This window comes from Coloeus monedula, assembly GCF_965178545.1.
Source record: "Coloeus monedula genome assembly, chromosome: 11".
Classification (NCBI taxonomy): Eukaryota; Metazoa; Chordata; class Aves; order Passeriformes; family Corvidae; genus Coloeus; species Coloeus monedula.
Genome location: NC_138791.1, coordinates 4,116,351 through 4,135,035, shown reverse-complemented (window position 1 = coordinate 4,135,035; position 18,685 = coordinate 4,116,351). Strand labels below are relative to the sequence as shown.

The 18,685-nt window shown below is 40.4% G+C and overlaps 1 protein-coding gene across 1 annotated transcript in view; it reads left to right on the top strand.

The window, feature by feature from the left end:
- DOCK3 (dedicator of cytokinesis 3) overlaps positions 1-18,685 on the top strand; it is a 184,509-nt gene that overhangs the window by 148,332 nt on the left and 17,492 nt on the right. The window contains exons 34-46 of the mRNA XM_082288519.1: positions 200-226; positions 345-440; positions 2,138-2,198; positions 2,676-2,769; positions 3,453-3,601; positions 8,230-8,316; positions 9,844-9,948; positions 13,760-13,901; positions 14,614-14,780; positions 15,341-15,427; positions 15,883-16,062; positions 17,044-17,127; positions 18,382-18,498. Coding sequence (XP_082144645.1) covers positions 200-226; positions 345-440; positions 2,138-2,198; positions 2,676-2,769; positions 3,453-3,601; positions 8,230-8,316; positions 9,844-9,948; positions 13,760-13,901; positions 14,614-14,780; positions 15,341-15,427; positions 15,883-16,062; positions 17,044-17,127; positions 18,382-18,498 — 1,396 coding nt within the window. The remainder of the gene's footprint in view (positions 1-199; positions 227-344; positions 441-2,137; positions 2,199-2,675; positions 2,770-3,452; positions 3,602-8,229; positions 8,317-9,843; positions 9,949-13,759; positions 13,902-14,613; positions 14,781-15,340; positions 15,428-15,882; positions 16,063-17,043; positions 17,128-18,381; positions 18,499-18,685) is intronic.

The following is an 18,685-nucleotide window of genomic DNA, read 5'->3' as shown; positions in this document are numbered from 1 at the left end:
TACTTGCAGTAGGTTTGGACTCCTTTTCAGTTTCTGACTGCTGCTAGCAGTGTTTAAGCTACAGGTAGTAATGTGGGAATCAAGTACTGCCATGAGTGTTGGTTTTTTGCATATCTGTTAAATGGCAATGTAAGGATATTTTCCCTTCTCCTGTCAGTTCTGTAATTTCCTTGTCTTTGCTTCATGCTGCCTGGAGTAGAACCCAACTCTTTGGGCCTTATCCCAGGTAAGACAGTAATTCTTCTGGAATTTGTTTTATGAGGGAGAAACCAAGCTGTCTGTATCAGTCTGCATGCACTGTACCATTTCCCTGGGAGCCTCACCTGCTGTCTTTCCATCTCCAGTTTGCTGGAGAAGATTGAGCAGGAAACTTGGCGGGAGACTGGAATCTCCTTTGTCACATCGGTCACTCGTCTCATGGAGCGTCTGCTCGACTACAGGTATCTGACACCAGCAATAACATGTTCTAAGCATAAGAAGTCTGGAAAGACACGGTACCAAATTCCTACAGGGAATATTTTTATTGACTGTCAAGCTGCATACATGAAAGACTAATTCATCACTGCTGGGTTCTGAGCAAACATCCCAAATCCTCATCTCCAGAGCCCTTATTCTCATTCTTGTGTGCTCATTCCTGATAGTTTTGTACTAAGGTTTATTTGGGTTGCTAGAACATTAATTCCTTCTATCACTGAAATGATCTCACCTATTTAGCAAAATAGATGCTCAATGCAAGAGGGATCCCCAAAGCCACACTGAACCAAGGTGTGCTGAATGCCTCATGCAGAGCTGGAGAACTTCCATCTGGGAACTCTGACACATCAGCTGGTGGCCCATGGGCAAGATTTCACTATAAATTAGGCAGCCTTGGTTTAGTTTTGAACTGAAGTTTTGCAGGACTGTTGTGTCAATGCAGCTGAGCTTTGACTTAGTTAGAAGGAAATATTTTAACTTTAGATTTATATATACACACACACTCAGAGGGGTTTTTTTTAATAATAGACAATTTGAACCTATATAGAACTGCCCCAGATATTTCTATCTTTAGCCTACTGACAAGAGTTCAAATAGTTTTTTCTTCTGCTTCTGCTCATTAGAGGTGAAACCCTCTGACTAGGCTGGGTGTTCTGCAGTCCCAAATCCTTTTCTGTGCTTTTTAGTTTGTTCTTTTTGTTATCCCTACCACCTTGATCCAATCTCCTGGTTTTTTCCTGGCAACAACTGCTCTACAACTACTGTGCACAACCAGGTACTGGAGACACATTTAAAGGGAATGCAGGGGAGCTGCTTGGGGTTTTTTTGGTGGGGGGGCAAGGTGGGGGGTGTCATGTGGTTTTGGGGTTTTGTTTTTTAGTGATAAACAGCTGCCAGCAAGGCAGCTTTGACACACACATACACATTTCCATGCTTAATTGAGAAACACATACCAGTTTTTTAATTGATTTTCAATCTGCAGCAGATTTGTCATTCCCAGAACAGAACAGGGAACTGGAATGTGGCACTGGAATTTGGAAATACACAGGCATCTCTTAGAGTCCAGCTGCCAGTTGGTAGCTGTAGTAGTTCTCAAGATAAGTTTGCTGTGTCACTGCTTTAAAAATTTAATCCTTTGTACTGTTTGAATAGAAATGATTTCTAAAATATTCCAGAAACTAAAGATAAATTTTGTGATTTAACTTACCTATACAAAAGTTAGAAATCTAGTCTAAATCCCTCAGGTTGTACCTTTCAGTGTGCCACACCACACTGCAGAGCTGCATTTATGGAAGCCAACCCTTTGACTAGGACTAAATGTTTACATCTGGATAAATAGGAGTTTTTTACTTTTATAGTAGATCTTGCATTCAGATTATTTTTGACCACTGTTGTCTGATTTTTATTCAGGTTCTTGTAATAAATGAAGGAACAGTCATTTCAGGTGTTTGTTCTCAGATGCAAATGTGTAAGGGGACACTCAGTTCTCACATCATTTAAGCCGTAATATGGAAAGTTTTCTTAGAGGAACTTTATTAAATGAAGTATATGATTATCTGTTGTTTGTCATCCAGGGAAACTCTGGAAGATAAGATAACTTCAGATTTATTTTAAAAGGACTGTTTTTGCAGATGTTTGTTTCAACATTGCTCTGCTTTCTTAGGGACTGTATGAAAGGAGATGAAACAGAAAACAAGAAAATCGGCTGCACTGTTAACCTTATGGTAAAGATGTTTCCTTTATCTCTTTGTGATACTGTGCAATGTTGTAGAAACTGGGATGGGAAAGGCTGGGATAGGAATCTGTGTCAGGCAACTGTAGCTTCAAATCCGAGCACTGGAAGAGAAGGATGAGGATTGTGGGGATCCTCTGGAGGCTCTGGTCTGACTTGCTGCTGAAATCAGGGCCAGATAGGTCAGGCTCCTCAGGGCTGTGTCCAGCTGAGTTCTGTGTATCCCTGTGACAGAGGTTCTACAACCTTCTCTCACATCCTCTTTCAGCTTTTGACTACCTTCATTTTGAAAAAAAATCATGCCATGATAAAATGAGTGGGTTAGATCAGTGTGAATATGAAAAGAATTATTACTTTTCTTTCCCAATAAGAATGTGTTCTCTTTTCAATAACTTTGCACATGTACAGATGCTACTGAGTGCTTGAAGGGAGAGTCCCAAGAGTAACAACTCTGGTTTTTCTTTCACAGAATTTCTACAAATCTGAGATTAACAAGGAGGAGATGTACATCCGCTATATCCACAAGCTGTGTGACATGCACCTGCAGGCTGAGAACTACACAGGTGAGGGAGACATTCCCCACAGTCTGCTTGAAATCCTTGTGACATTTTTTAACTCTCCCAATGTTATATAATATCTGGTTCATTCTTTTGGAAAAAATTTGCCTGAATCAGTTATGGCAGTTGGGAAGGCAAGAAGCTGAGGCCCAGCTTCTTCCCTCAAGTTAAATACTGTCTGGTTTTGCCTGCAGGACCATATGATTATTGCATTACACTCCAAATTTTACATTAAAGTGTTCTTTGAAGAAGATGGATAAAAAAAAAAATCACAACAGCAGAATGAAATTTAGAGGAAGATTAGCAAAACCACCATTATATTATCACTTGTCATATTTCCTTGCATTGCAGTCCTGAGGGAACACTGGAACGTGTATGGACTCTAATGCTGTGTTGTCCAAGCTCTGTTTACAGCCATGCCCCAAATCTAGTTACAGATCTGAACATGGGACTGTGAATTTAAATCAAGTAGCTGGTAAAAAGAAACTTGACAGATTTGTACCTAAAAATCATGTGCTGCTATTTTAAGTAATTGAATAATTTAATGGTCTTCTAAGACTCAAGGTTTTTTTCTCAAACCATAAATCAGAAATCACAGACTGTTTCAGAAGCAGGTCTGTGACCTTTCAGTATTGGCTGTGTTGATTTGCTGTCATTGATTCAGTGTTCCATAACTGCCTTTCCTACAGAGGCTGCATTCACTTTGCTTTTGTACTGTGAGTTGCTCCAGTGGGAGGACAGACCTCTGAGAGAGTTCCTGCATTACCCATCTCAGTCAGAGTGGCAACGTAAGGAAGGTCTGTGCCGTAAGATTATCCATTACTTCAACAAAGGGAAGGTATGCCAACTTCTTCTCTCTTCCAGCAGCTTCCTTCCCTTTTCCTGACTGACTTAGGGCTTGCAAGCCATTATCTCAGTGTAGTAGTCTGGAAGTAAATTTGTATCAAAAGGGTTTATAACATGACAAATTGGCTCTCTGGACAAAAAAACAGATGAGAAAAGGTATTTCATTATGTATGGCATTAGGAACGAGTTAGGGAGGCCAACAGGACAAACACCAAAACATTTTTAAACCTTTAAACCAAGCACTGGATCAGCTGATGGTAGAATGCCGGTTCCTCAGCTTTTGGGGGGTGGGATTGCATTTGGTAGCCATCTATGCAAACTGCTGTGCTATGACTCACTTGAGGACTTGTTTTGTGCTTAACCTACACAATGAAATAGCAGGCAGTGCTATAAGGGTCTCTTTATTGAAAAAGATTTAAGTCCTTTCAGTGTCACTTATTTTAAAGCGATTTTCAATTAAAGTGCAGTTCCATCCACTGCACAAGAAGAAAATCAATCCATTTCAATTTCATATATTGAGTATGGGTTTCCTACAGTTAATTATATTTTTTTTTCAATTACTGCAGAGCTAGATGTTTTAGTCCCTTGTGTCATGGTGTTTTGGGAACATTTCAGAGGTGAAACTTAAAAGTGATGTCACCTGTTAGAGTATTTTCGAATTTTTCCCTTTTGTAGGAAAATTCCTACAGCTCATGTTCTTGGGAGATAACATCTGTATGCGTGCCTCGGGGTTCATTTTGCCTGTGATGTGAGTTGGTTCATATGGGACTGCCACTGCAGATAATTCTTTCCTAGTCCTGGTAATAGGGAGTTGCATATGGCAGAAACATTCTCTACAGAACCTGGAAAAGTCAGATTCCTGTGTGAAGGAAGAAATAGTCCATTTATGAGGAAGTGATTAAGATTCTTTTTTTTGTGTGTCTGCCAGAGTTGCTCTTTTGTGACAACACTGCATATGGTTCTCTCATTTCAGAAATTTTCAGGGGTTTTCAGACTGCACTTAAAAATAAATTACTGGCTTGTGCAAATATTGCAGTACTGTACTGTCTGAGTAGACAAAGATGACAGAGACCCTATGGAAAATAAGTGAGCATTTATTTTTGACAAAAACAGGGAATCCATATACACAGTGAAGGAGAGTAAAAATTGACTGATGTAATTAGGCTATAAAACTCCTAAAAGATTATATAAAGTGTTAACCTCTTGAGGTTTTCTCCCCACTGGATGTTTTTGGAGTTACTTGATTTGTGTTTTAATCCTCCTTTATTACAAATGGTAGCTGAATGATTAAATAATCCACTTAAGCAGTGTGTGTGCCACTCAGACTGTGGAAGTAAAAGATACTGAGAAGCCAAATCCTCCTTTTCAGCACTCTTGCTGTGCGACAGGGAGCAGCTCAGGGAATGGAAGAAACCTGCTTCCCTCTACTTGTGTCTGACAGCTGCTTTCTGCACCATCCTGAGATGGTCCCTCCTCAGGTCCTGCAGAGTGGGGTTTGTTGTTGTCCTTCCAGTTCCATTTCTCAGGCTGCTCCTGGCCCTTCCACCAAGTGAGGGTGTCAAGGCAGAGTGTAAAGGGTGGAAAAATTCTGCATTTGTTAATAGGAAAATTTTCTCAGCACAGGAGTGGGAGGAAAACTGGCCACAGGAGTGTCTTGTGATACGCCAGTGGCACAGCCCATGGCAGGCCTGGGGTGCTGCAGTGGGTGCAGAACTGAGTGACTCCCACCCTCAGCAGCGTCAGCAGCAGCCCTGTGCTGGGAAAGAACGTGGTGTTCCAAAGCCCTTTTAGCCTTCACTGGTCATGTGCCCCTTCCAGCTGATTTCTGCTAGGCTGTGAATTGGTTTATGGCTCAGCTGGCAGCGTGTGCAAGTACATAACTTAAAATGAAGTTATTTTTAACCCGCAGTTACAATTTTGTCTGTTAAAACTCAAAAGTTTTCTAGTAAAAGACATCCGTGAGTGGAACGGTTTGAACCTGACTGATCATGTTTCTGCACAGCAATAGCTCAAAAACTACACAACCCTTTTCTGTCCAGTTCACTGCTTAATTTATTAACTGACAATTCTGACCAGCTCCCACCATGGCACTGCAGGGTCTGTTCTCCTTAGTGCCAACCAAGGGGGCACAGAGACCCAGAGCAGTGTTTCCAAAGCACTTCATTTTTGATCATGTGCTCCATATCCAATACTCGAAATCATTTCTCTTGTGTACCCTCATGGGAATAATTTCCAAAAGAAATCTGCACATCGAGATGTAAGTAAATAAAGGCTGGCATTCAGAAGGGTTGATTGTGTCTACCTGTGCCCCCTTCTGTGCAGTCAGCTGGGAGTTGCTGGTGCCATAGGAGAAAGCTGCAATAAATGTCCTATGAATGTGGCTTTCAAGTAATACACAATATGCAAACACATCAGAGGTCAGCAGAACAGAAAGCACTAATGAGGGAAATTACCAGTGGAGACATAAGGAAGTTATTTGAAGAGGGAAGTGATGCTTGCATGTCCCATGGAATTGCATATTAAATATCTACACTGTGAAGATGTTGCTCATTAACATCACAGATTTTAAAACTGAAGCTCTAATGGCTTGAATATCCATTCATTCCTTTTCCTTTCAAGTATCTACAAACCCCTTTCTCTTTAGAGAGTTACCTGTGTATTGTTTTTCTTCACTTCTCTAGCTCAACTTCTATCCGCAGAATACTCAGGTAGCACAGTGGAATTTCTTGGTGTGGAAACTGAAACAAAGAAAGAGCCTGAGTTAGGATGACAGGAATGGTATCAAGGTACATGTAGAAGAGGTGGTATAAAGAGAAATCAGATGTGGTTACATGTTGTTAATTTAATTGACATCAGAAAAGGAGCATGAAAAGGTTACATCCCTCAGATCACCTGGAGGGAAAACAGCCAGTGAGCTTTCTGCTTCTGTCCAGAACACAGATTAGAGAGTTAGGTAGGCTTTAGTCACAGCATCCCATTTGGAAGTAAGACTGCTCAAACCCTCTGTGGAAAAAAAGCCATTTATTCCTGGCCAGATTTTTTAGAAGAGACTTTTCTTTTCCATCCTTTCAAGTGAACATAGATCAGCTGAGGACTGAAAAATCTGTATATAGTATCTCTGTGAAGAATGCTGCAACCTATAAAAAATGCAGTGGTGTTTGAGTTTGCAAATACCAACACTTAACTGACTATTGTTGATCCCAATTCAGTGCATCCATTTGTGTGTCATGGGCTTTGACAACCCATGGCAAAATCCTGTTAATTTGAGATCACAAATACCTCAGTAATATTCAGAGCGGTCAAGAAACTGGTCTTTCAGTTCCTTTCTTTTGTATCTATTGTTTTGATCTAAATAAATCTCAGGCCTCCCGTTCTCCCAAACTACAAATACTATTAGAATATCCAAATTAATTCTGATACAATTTTTTATTTAGCAAGTTTTTACTGAAGTTTTTGTAATTAACTGAAGCTAAAGAGTTGCAGTAAGGATGATAGAACAGACACTACAAATGTGGGCCTAAAGGGAAACACTGTAAAGTACCTCATACATTAAATCAATCCAGAGATTCACTTTTTTATGTGAAGGTACATGTAACCAGAAAAACTGTTTCCATATTAAGAGCTAGTATTTTACATAATTGCTGTTAATGACTTACCAGTAATTTACAATATTGCTATTAATATTCTTAAAACTTAAGGTGATAGTCTAACTCACACGTTAATTTTGTTTTCACTACAGCAGGGTCCCAAGTAAAACAACTGGCAAATTAGCCCAGTAATGCGTAATAAAAATTAATCCTCAGTAAAGGTTCAACTGAGACCTTGGTGTTCTAAATCCTTTACCATAAGCATGGTAAGAAACAGCCACTCCCCAAAAAGGCTTCCAGTCTGTGCAGGTAAAAGGTGATGGAAGAGGAGATTTCAGTGAAAAACAAGCTCTTTAAAAAGCCCCTTGAGGTAACAGGAGAGTCTTTCTCTGTGTGGGTGTGCCCAAGTGGGTCTCTCCTTCCTGATCTCACGGATGATGAGTATGGCGTGCTAGGAGAGATTTATTGTGTGGGATTGGGAGCTTAAGAAATGAGTGTGGCTTTTTGAATATGGATATTGACTTACTGCAGTAATGCAGGTCAGTTCTGAGGATGTTTTGTCTGTGTGTTGCAGTGTTCCCACTGCCTGAGAGTTTGTGCTTTCAGTGGGAAGGAACAGCCTGGGAAGGGGAGTGCTTTGCTGGGGAGCCAAGCCCTAACTCTGTACTCCAAGGAGTTCTAGTGCAGGAAGCAAAGGAGCTGTTGGGGGTGGGTTGAAGGGGTGTCTAGCAAGAAGAAAAATTGTTAGTTTTATTATCTTTCTCCAGATAAGTTCGCAGTCTCATAAATGAACTGTCAGAACAAGCAGTATGTGTGTGTAATTTCCACGGAACATATGCTTCTGTTCCCATCTTTTAGAAGGAACTGATCTGCTATTTAATGGAAATGGTTTCATCGCATTGCATTTTCACATCTAATCTCTGCCATTTCATACCAAATGAATTCCCAGAACTGAGTTTCCATATTCCTCTCGGCTGAACTGGCAGTAGTAGCATTGTGTTTGCTGTGAGTGTGATTTGCTTTGGCCCCGCAGAGCTGGGAGTTCGGCATCCCGCTGTGCCGAGAACTGGCCATCCAGTACGAGAGTCTCTATGATTACCAGAGCCTCAGCTGGATCCGGGTAAGTGGCAGCACCTTCTCTTCTTGCAGTCTCTTATATCATTCCCAGAGCACTTTGCTCTCCTGTCAGTGTATTCTGAATTTAGAAAACAACCACATTCCTTTTAGAGCTCCATGCAGTCACAGTGACTCCTTGCCATTGATTCATATTGATGACTTTGTAGGTTCACTGAAATAATTCCGAAGTCTGGTAGCAGTAAAATCCCGTGAGTATATGGAGACAGCACGCACACACAGGAGCTGAGCTTGCTATTGCATATTTACATATATTCTTGCATAAAATACTATCTTTTTTAATACATATTTCATTTTAATTCTAAAAGAATCAAGGACAGCTTGTGCCTCAGTGAGATAAGATGAACAAGAGAGAAAGAATGAAGAAGGCAAATGTTTATGGCATTCTTATCAGTTTACAAGGATCTGGTCCTCTGGTACAACCAAACATGATGAAATCAGGGCACATTTGCAGCATCATGTGTTAATCAGAAAAAGCTGAAGATCCTGTTGTTATTTAAAAACTTTCTGAATATGAAAATAGTTCATCTCCACCTGTCCCCTGGGGTAGCATACATGTATCCAAATTTGAGATTTATACTGCATGGATAAACACAGTGGTTTAAATTATCTTTTTAAAAAGTCCAGTTTATTTTTATCTGAAGACACCTGTCTAACAAGGTCTGATAAACTGCACTTCTGAAGAACCTGTTTTCTCCAAAGTGGCTCCAAAGGGAGCACATGACCAGCTTGGCTGTGCACTGCCATTCACATCACCACCACATTCCTTGATGCTTCCTGCAATGACTTTGGGCCCTTCTCCTTTCTAGAAAAGGAGTTAATGTGTGTGGGAACTGAGCACAAACCAGGATGCAATATTGCAAGTTAGGGTTCTTTGCATGGAAGCAGTGGCGTCAAACTGGTTTTTCTCCTTCAAGAGCTGTCTTCTTGCTACGGTAAAATTCGTGTGAGCCTTTCAACTGAGCCACAAAACTAGTTATTGGAACTAGAGAAAAGTCCTTTTCCTCTTTTCCACTGCCTTTTTCTTCCATGTTAAATCTTCTGGTGCAGAGAGCTGTACAAGATTTAATTTTGTTTTATCCTTTTTCATGCCCCTCAACTCAATTAAGGCAAACCCAATTAGATGTAATTTTCCAGGCAGTGGTATGGATTTTGATCTGTAGGAGAGAATAGGACACTGTGAGCCAGGCAATATGGATCTTAATCTCAGCTTTGCTATTAATTCTGCAATGCAAAGAAAATTACATGCAAGACCTGTTTAATTTAAAATAAGATAAACCAGGAAAAATTCATATGTCATCTCCCAAAATGTAAAATGAGTATGGTGATATTCTAGTCTGTTCCACCACGTCAACTGGTTTAATTAATAATTTTTATCTTTAACATAATTTTGGTCTTTTCATAAAAAATTGTGGGGGTAAAAGAGTAATGTGATATTTTAATGAGTCTTGAGATGTTAATGTTTTAAGTGCAGCTTTAAGGGTCTGATAGCAGCTATCTCTTTCCTCCACAGAAAATGGAAGCTACCTATTATGACAATATCATGGAACAGCAGCGCTTAGAACCGGAGTTTTTCAGAGTTGGTTTTTATGGTCGAAAATTCCCATTTTTCCTGCGGGTAAGCCAAACTTATACAGAATGTGACAAAGTGACCAGGCTCAGAGAAGCTGTTAAGGCTTTGTATTTTTGTTTTGGAGATTCGATGTCTAGCATTCAGCATATTTTTTTACGCCTACACAAATAAAAACCGTTTTCTGGCTGAACTGAAGGATGCAGTCCACTGGGAATGTTCTTGGGAACAGAGATCAGAAATTTGACTCATGCTGCTGTGAATTTTTGGTGATCTGCAGATGCAGCACAAATTGCCTCTATATTAAGCAAAATGCTGTATTGCAGCAATGTTGGGTCATTACAACTAATTTTCATCATCTCAAATTATCACACTTCAAAAAAAGTCTCACTTGACAGAATTCTAATCCCAGCCTGATGACTCTTATGCTAAGTGCAAGTGAAAATTTCCTCTCTTCAACAAAAAGCCAAACAGCTTCTTTGGCCGTGTCCTCACTTGGAGCTCATTGCTGGTATACCAATCCATTTAAAAAGTGAAATTTTCTTCTTTTCCTAATGAGGAATCAGACTTTAAATGGGTATTTGTTTATACAATGTCTTGTTGCTAGTTTAGAGCAGGGAAGGAATATAATCTGACAACTGCTCCAAGAGCTGCCTGCAAATTGATGGCAGATGCCACCGAATGTGACAGGACAAGGTAACTGGAAGCTTTCAAGGACTGGAGGTGCACGGTTTGTGTTCTCTTTGAAGGAATGGTTTGACAAGAGGTGGCACCAATCGAGGTACACAGGATGAAGCCACACAAAGCCACACCATTTTGAAAGCTTTCCTCTGATTATGAAGTTGTTTGTTGTTTTTTCTAACAAGGATTTCAACATTGGGGTTTAATTACAGGCTTTTAATGGAAACACAGGCAGGGGTAATAAAGGCAAGTTGAAATTAGCCAAGGAGAAGAAATACCAGTGGATAAAGGGTGGTGGCTTCATGTTATTTGGAGGTGAACAGTGCCAGAATCAGAGAATCACAGAATCATTTAGGCTGGAGAAGACCTCCAAGATCATAGAGTCCAACCTTTCACCAATCACCACCTTGTCAACCAGACCATGGCACCAAGTGCCACATCTTGAACACCTCCAGGGATGGTGACTGCATCACTCCCCTGGGCAGCCCCTTCCAATGCCTGACAGCCTCTTCCATGAAGAAATTCTTCTGATGTCCAACCTGAACGTCCCCTGGTGCACCTTGAGGCTGTTCCCTCTCCTCCTGTCCCTTGTTCCCTGGGAGCAGAGCCCAGTCCCCACCTGGCTACCACTTCCTGTCAGGGCGTCGTAGAGGGTCAGAAGGTCCCCCTGAGCCTCCTTTTCTCCAGTTTGAGCCCCTCCTCCCTCAGCTGCTCCTCATAGAATTTAGAATGCAGCAGTCTGAAGAGGTGTGTAGAACACCCCTGCAGAGGAATCCAAGGAAAGAACAGGTGCTACAGTGTGAGCCAGGAGCTGCCCTTTCATGAAGATCTTCAGAGAAAACTGACAATTCCTTTTTTTATATCTAACAACAAATGTTTCAGCAAGTGAGTGACAACAAAGTCATCATGGCACATGAGCGTTCCTAACATCTGAACTACTGTCAGTGACATGTTTTTGTCTTGTGGATCCTCACTTTACCTGGGATCCTCCATGGCCAATGTGTTCAACACTGCTTGAGCTTCCCATGCTCAGCCCTGAGTCTTTGCAAAGTGCTGTAACAACATGGATCCTTGGCTGGAGACATTACCAGCGAACACGAGCGTACATAATTATAATCCTTGTTAATTCTGCAATTATATTTGGTAGCAGTACTTCTGATAGCAGATTACTAATGTAGCAATCTCATTAAAAGTCATCCTCCTCCTTTCTCTGCCTAATGATCCATACAGCATACACATTGTGGAGCACGGACTAAGCCCATTAGCAGTCACATCAGCATGGATCACACTGTAAAGAGATTGGAAGCAGCTATTCTAAAGAAGAAAAAGATTTACATGGATTTAAAATCTTCAAATGGATACGGGAGTGATTTAAAGTGATCAAGTAACTCCAAGCCCTTTTCTCATGTATTTTTCTATTGCTGTATAGCTTAAGACAGAAAATAACTACTTCTTTCTACATCTTTGATTTTTAAAGACCCTTTGTCTAGAAAAGTCATTGTTCATGTTTCTGTGAATTCTGCATCTATTTCTAGCCTTCCTACATAAATAAATTTAAATTAAAACTGTCCATATCTTCCATCTACCAGAAGTTCAAGTAAGGCATGACAAGGCATGTTTTGAGATCTTGTGTTGGCATCTGTCTGGAAAGTCTTACTAAATTTAGCTTTGAGGTGTTTTCAGGGCATTATTTTTAAAATCACAATAACTTTATTTATAGGCTTACAGTTTTCTAGATTGCTGCAATCAAAAGCTAAAACAGAGAAAGCAGTCAATGTCATAAAGAGACTCACCTTCAAACATGGGCTCACTCCAAATTTAATAGTAGCTGCAAAGTTTGAGCATTACAGACTGAACTGTCAAGATTCATCATGTGATTCTTCTCCCAGTCCATTGGTTGCTGTGACTGATGCATACAAAGTGACACATGCCACAGCGAGAACGTGAGATCCTTTCCAGAAAGTTGAAATGCAAAGCCAAAGATAACTGAACTCCTTAACTGTGTTTTATGATCTGGTTTTGCTACTTTCCCTTTGATTTTGCTACAAGATCGAGAACTGCTTGGCCACATCCCTTTTCTAGAGCAATTAAAAGCACATTCTTGAATACACTGCAGCTTCTAAATGCAAGAAATAAAGGGCTGTTCTTGTTTGTTAGATTTTTTAATTGTTTTATAGAGGTGAAAAACCTCCTGTTGTTCTAGTTATTGCGTGTATGAGAGTTTAAACTACCAGAATTAGAGAATTTGCCTGCCTTGATTGATCTTGCACCAGGAGATACTAACACTGATAAAAATTGTGGTTTGTGAGGGTTAAGACACTGGAATACAATCATCATGACACTGAGGACTTTAGAAGTCTTGTATCATGCTGTTCAGAGTTAGAGATTGCTCAAAAAGCATCCAACAACTCTGCACACATGGTTTAATGCCTCAAGAGTCATATCTAAATGCAGCTTTCCATTATTAGCAGAAATGAAATTTCCTTCATCAAGAGGAAAGTGCTTTTAGGGCCGAAGGGGAATTTGTTAAGTGGCCACTGAGAATTCTTGGTAAAGCTTTTCTGTATTACTGTACTATAGACAGGGGAGTTCCTGAGCGTGTATTGTTCAGCATGATCAGGGCTGGGTTGTATGGCTGTGATAATACAGCAGTGATTAAGCAGTGATTTTTGTGAACAGTTTGTTGCAACTTCTAAGGAGAACTGATAAAATGATAAACATGTATCTCCCTCTGTTCTATGAGATGCTCAGGACTTTTATCCATCTGGTGTAAATTACATTTGACAGCAGCTTTCCCAGCATAGAACAGCCAAGCTGGTGACTTAAGTTTTAGTTGATACGTTTCAGTATAATCCAATTAAAAATAGTGCCTTTTCTGAAAAGCAGGTAAGAAAGTACCACAAAGACTGAGTGTTGGGTGTGCCTGAATCAGAGGCATTTTGCTGTTCAGAGATCAGTGGAATAGTCTCCTCATTCATCAGTTCTTCATGAAATACATTGTGAAGAAAAAGGAAGCAATAAAATACATCTCCTGTGTTAAATGCACATTTTACTCTCACATTAGCATATTGCCACTGTCATTTATCTTTGCTTTTGAAGTAACATTTAAAATGAGATAAAAGTCAATAGAATTTAACTTATTTTTAAGGACCCTAATTTATGCTTGTCCTTCTTGCAGAACAAAGAGTATGTGTGTCGGGGCCACGACTATGAGAGGCTGGAAGCCTTCCAGCAGAGGATGCTGAGCGAGTTCCCCCAAGCCATCGCAATGCAGCACCCAAACCACCCCGATGACTCCATATTGCAGTGTGATGCCCAGTGTATCCTTTTGTGAAAGGGCAAACTCTCCCTGGAGCTCGGGCAGAGGACAGAGGTAGAGCTGGATATGGACAAAACCAGACACTGCAGCAGACAGTGGTTGGTTCATTGTGGGATGTGGTGTTAGAGAGAGCAGTCACTTTTTAGTCAGGGAGTAATGCAGGTCATGTTCCATGTAGAAGGGAAAGGGCTGTGCTCTGTCGCATTCATGTTTTAATGCTTTACCAACAGCACTGGCATCACGCACAGTTTGTGTCCTTAAGAGTATTCCTGATACCTTCTCTTGGCCAATATTTTGTTGGGAACAGATACTAGTTCCAAAGCACTATTTTCCATTCTGCTTATTTTTTTTTACATCAGTATGTTACTTTTTTGCAGTTTCCCTTTCTTTAAAACTGCTGAACCCTTTTATACCCAAGGCTTTGAATCTCATTCTTCTCATTAGTCACCTGTACTGGGATTTGGTACAACCAGTACAATGCTCAGTGCATTTAAGGACTGAACCACATCACATTTGAGGGGACTGCAGGGACTTTGGAGAGCTTAGTCATGGAACCCGCACTCCCTGGCTTCTGGGAGCACAGCAAGGATACTGTGTGGGACTTGAACCATAAGGACAGTGTCAGGAAGTGGAGCCTCCTGCCATGGGTTGCTGTTTCCTACCTGTCTTTCCTAACACATGGGTAAAGCTTTCTTTGACTGCAGAATTACCAGATTTACAGATCTATGCAGTGACTCCCATCCCAGACAATATAGATGTGCTGCAAATGGACCGTGTCCCTGATCGCATCAAGAGCTTTTACCGCGTCAACAACATCCGGAAGTTCCGCTATGACAGACCCTTCCACAAGGGCCCCAAGGACAAGGAGAATGAATTTAAGGTAGAAGTAGCAAATAAGCAGTGTTTGAGTGTTAATCTCTTCAAGGGGAATACTGTCCTGTTATTTTATGCTGATAGAGCCTTTCAGGTAATCCTGGTTTGATAGCCAAAGATACCACAGTAACTCAACTAACAGGTTAAGTCCATAGTCTGATTGAATACTGTTGAGTCCTGACCTGATTAAAGCATTGTCCAGTTTAAAGGTGAGTTACTTTAATGCCAGGAGAAATGCATTTGGAAGCAAGGACAGGGTTTTCTTGTTTGGCTGGACTTTTTGTTTTTAGTACTGACACATAGGTCTACAATGTCTTTTTGGGTCCCATGACACAATTGGTGGTCAAGTTTTAAAAATTAATAGAAATTCAATGTGTTCAATGTGTTTCAAGCACACTGAATTCCCGGTTTGTTAAGTGACTTTCAGAAAGACCTTCTATGGAATTAATGCTCAGGAGGTTAATGGGTTCTTTTCTGAACTTCACTCCCTTCATACCTGTAGTAAGAGTAGAGATGATGTGGTTGTGATTCACTGTGTTCCTCACAGCCTCAATTAACTCCTTGCAGAGCTTGTGGATTGAACGTACCACTCTGACCCTGACTCACAGTTTGCCTGGGATCTCTCGTTGGTTTGAAGTGGAGAGAAGAGAACTGGTAACATTCATAGTTCCTGTAATTGGGGGTTGAAATGACGAGTTACTGAGGACATGGGATAGGAAGCTTAAAACTTGTTGGGCTGAAATCTTGCCGTTTAAAATGGTGTTTACCAAGGATTAAATACATCCTTTTTCTACCTCTTCATCTAAATAATTGCTGAATGTAATCAGGGGAATTATATGAGGTAATAATATAATGGAGACAGTGCCAAAAGGATGGAATACTTGAATTGCTGCCATGTCTTCAGTGTATAGAAAGACATCTATTATTGCAACTGAGTGACCTGAAACACAGCACTGCCAACAGTGGAGTTTAATGTAGCTAATTTTCTACAAAGCAGTAAAAGTGAAGGGAGCTCACTGAACAATCCTGGAGTATCATTTTATTACAAGGAAGATAATAAATCTCAGTGAAGTGTCCATGGAATTAAAGTATATTTTATTGCCTTTGAGGTTGAAGTAAGTCCTTTGGAAAATGCCATTCAAGTGGTTGAGAACAAAAACCAGGAGCTGAGGACACTGATAAGCCAGTACCAGCATAAACAAATGCATGGCAACATTAATCTTCTCAGCATGTGTCTGAACGGAGTGATTGATGCGGCTGTTAACGGGGGAATTGCACGGTACCAGGAGGTGAGCTGGGCTCTGCTTCCCATTGAGTATCACCCTTCCTCAGTTTTATTTGCATTTCTGTTTCAATGACAGTATGGCTTAATAAGGTAAGAAATTCTCATGTACATTATCTAAAGATGGGGTTACATCCCCTACTTGGTTATTCTGCATCAGTGCTTCCATAGCCACACACAAGGAGGCTCCAGGGGTGGAGCTGTCATCTCACATGGAAGTAGGTGCAGGTGACAGTGGGGTTTCTCAAAGATGACACTTGGCTTACCTGGAAATCCTCATTTGGCAGGTAAAACAGTGAAGCAGCTTTTTTTGTATTGCTTACATTATAAATTCATTTTGCAATAGAGGCTGTGGGACTGGTGGTAACTGACTGATTGGGTCTGGAATCGGGAAAAACCACTAATTCATGCTATTGAACCATTATCTTTGCTGATAGGCTAATTTCAGACTCGCTGTAGAACTAAAATGATCTTAAATACAATATGTTATCTAGCATAATCTCTGGCAAGCTGTTACTTAAACTGAGCATGGCAAAACGTAGGTTTAGGGTAAAATACTGAAAAATGGCAGCAGTGGTTCAGGGGTGTGGGACGTGTCTTCCCAACGGAGCCATGGAGAGAACGCTCTCCAGGCTTTACATTAGTTGCCAATTTACTCACTAAATTCCTTTAGCTTTAGGCAGTTATGTGAAGGAAACTATAAAATTCAAATAACTGGAAGATACAAGGCTTAGAGGTATTGCTCATCACTGTCACAGGGGGAAACTTGGTCAGAGTCATGATTCAACAGAATCATTTCAGCTGCCAAGATCATTTTCTCTGCATCCCAGAGTGCTAAAAAACAGTAAAATTAAATTCTCTGCTTTTATCTTAACATACTTAGTTTTTCTAAGATTTTTGGACCTTTTCCTCTCATCTCTTGACTCCAAGTTATGATTAAATACCTTCCAGTAAGCAAAAGGCACTTTTTTTTTTCCTTTTCCTGCAGGCCTTTTTTGACAAGGATTATATAACAAAGCACCCCGGAGACTCAGAGAAGATCACCCAGCTCAAGGAACTCATGCAGGAACAGGTACTATTTTTCAGGTGTAGAAGAACATTGCTACATTGTCTGGATTCATCAGCAGTCAATATAAACATCGGATCCATCTGATTCATTAAGAAGCAAAGATTTTTGGTACAGGAGACCTAAATACATTCAAACAAAAAAGAGGGAGGCAGGCAAGGAGATTATGACAAGTCATTCACCTTATGGGATGTGAGGTGAAGCTCAGCTGAAAGTACATTAATTTTGTTTTCTCCATTTATTATCCAACAGACATCTTGCTGCGTTTCAAGCCTGCCATTCATTTTTGGCATTTTGAATTACGTCTTCCCAGCAAATTTCAAAGATAATCAGAGGCAGGACAGGTCAGGCTTGAGATTAAAGTGGCAGAGCCACATATGAAAACTGAATGCCTATTTATATTATCTGCAGTTTCATTTTTCCATAGTGTCTCCATGAAATATCTTGGTAGATAAAGCTGCGGGATGTTTTGATGGGAATAAAATCAGATAATCACATCCCTCTTAACTGAAAGTTTGGCAAGATACACCCCATTAAACGATGTGCCCAAATCTGACTAGAGCTACTAGGTCTCTTTCTTCAACAAATCACTGAACTGCATTTCAGATTCCCCATCTGTAAAATAATGCTTATCTCCCTTCAATCCTCAGATGTTTGAAGATTAAATACTTACTGTTTGTGCAGACTTTGGATCATGTAGGGAATTACATACATCTTAAGCCTCCTATCATTGCTATTTTCTTTTATCTGAGATCTTATATAATTTCATTCAATCATTAATATTATATGTTTGACCTTTGAAAAAGTGACCTTTAGAAGTAACTAATGAGGAACAGGAGGAGTGACTGCATGTGCCACACTGCTGCTGTTCAGCTCAATTATCAGAAACTCCTTTTAGAAGTCTCTGTTGGCAGCTCAGACCCCGTCCCTGGCACTAGGAAGAGGTGTTTCTTTGTCACGGGGCATTATCTGTGTGAGGGCATAATGCTGTTCATTCTGCAGAGACAATCTAGCTGGTATTTTTTACAGTTATCTCATAAGAAAAGCAATGCAACATGACACAAATGTACTTGTCTCACACTTAAGTACTTGTTGGAGTAGTATGAACTTGCCAGGACTCCAAGGCTTGCTTAATTACCAGCAGGCTTGTAATGGACAGTGGCATATTCCTTGCACATTGCCAGAACTGCAGGACAGGCTTCTATTCTCTCTTAGACACAATTTATTTGGGTTTCTGATGTTGCATTTTTTTTTCCACAGGTACATGTCCTAGGAGTGGGTCTGGCAGTCCATGAGAAATTTGTACACCCTGAAATGCGTCCCCTGCATAAGAAACTGATAGATCAGTTCCAGATGATGCGATCCAGCCTGTATCACGTAAGCCAATACTCACTCTTCCCATTTTTGAATTATATGATTAAATATCTGTCAATTGCAGTAAGGTTCACAAAAGAACTGGGCTGATACAGCATTGATTGAACCTACTGGACTGCCAGATTACCAAAGGAATTCTTGATTTTTGTGCAAGAAGGCAGTCGTATAAAATATGTTAACTTGGCCTTTC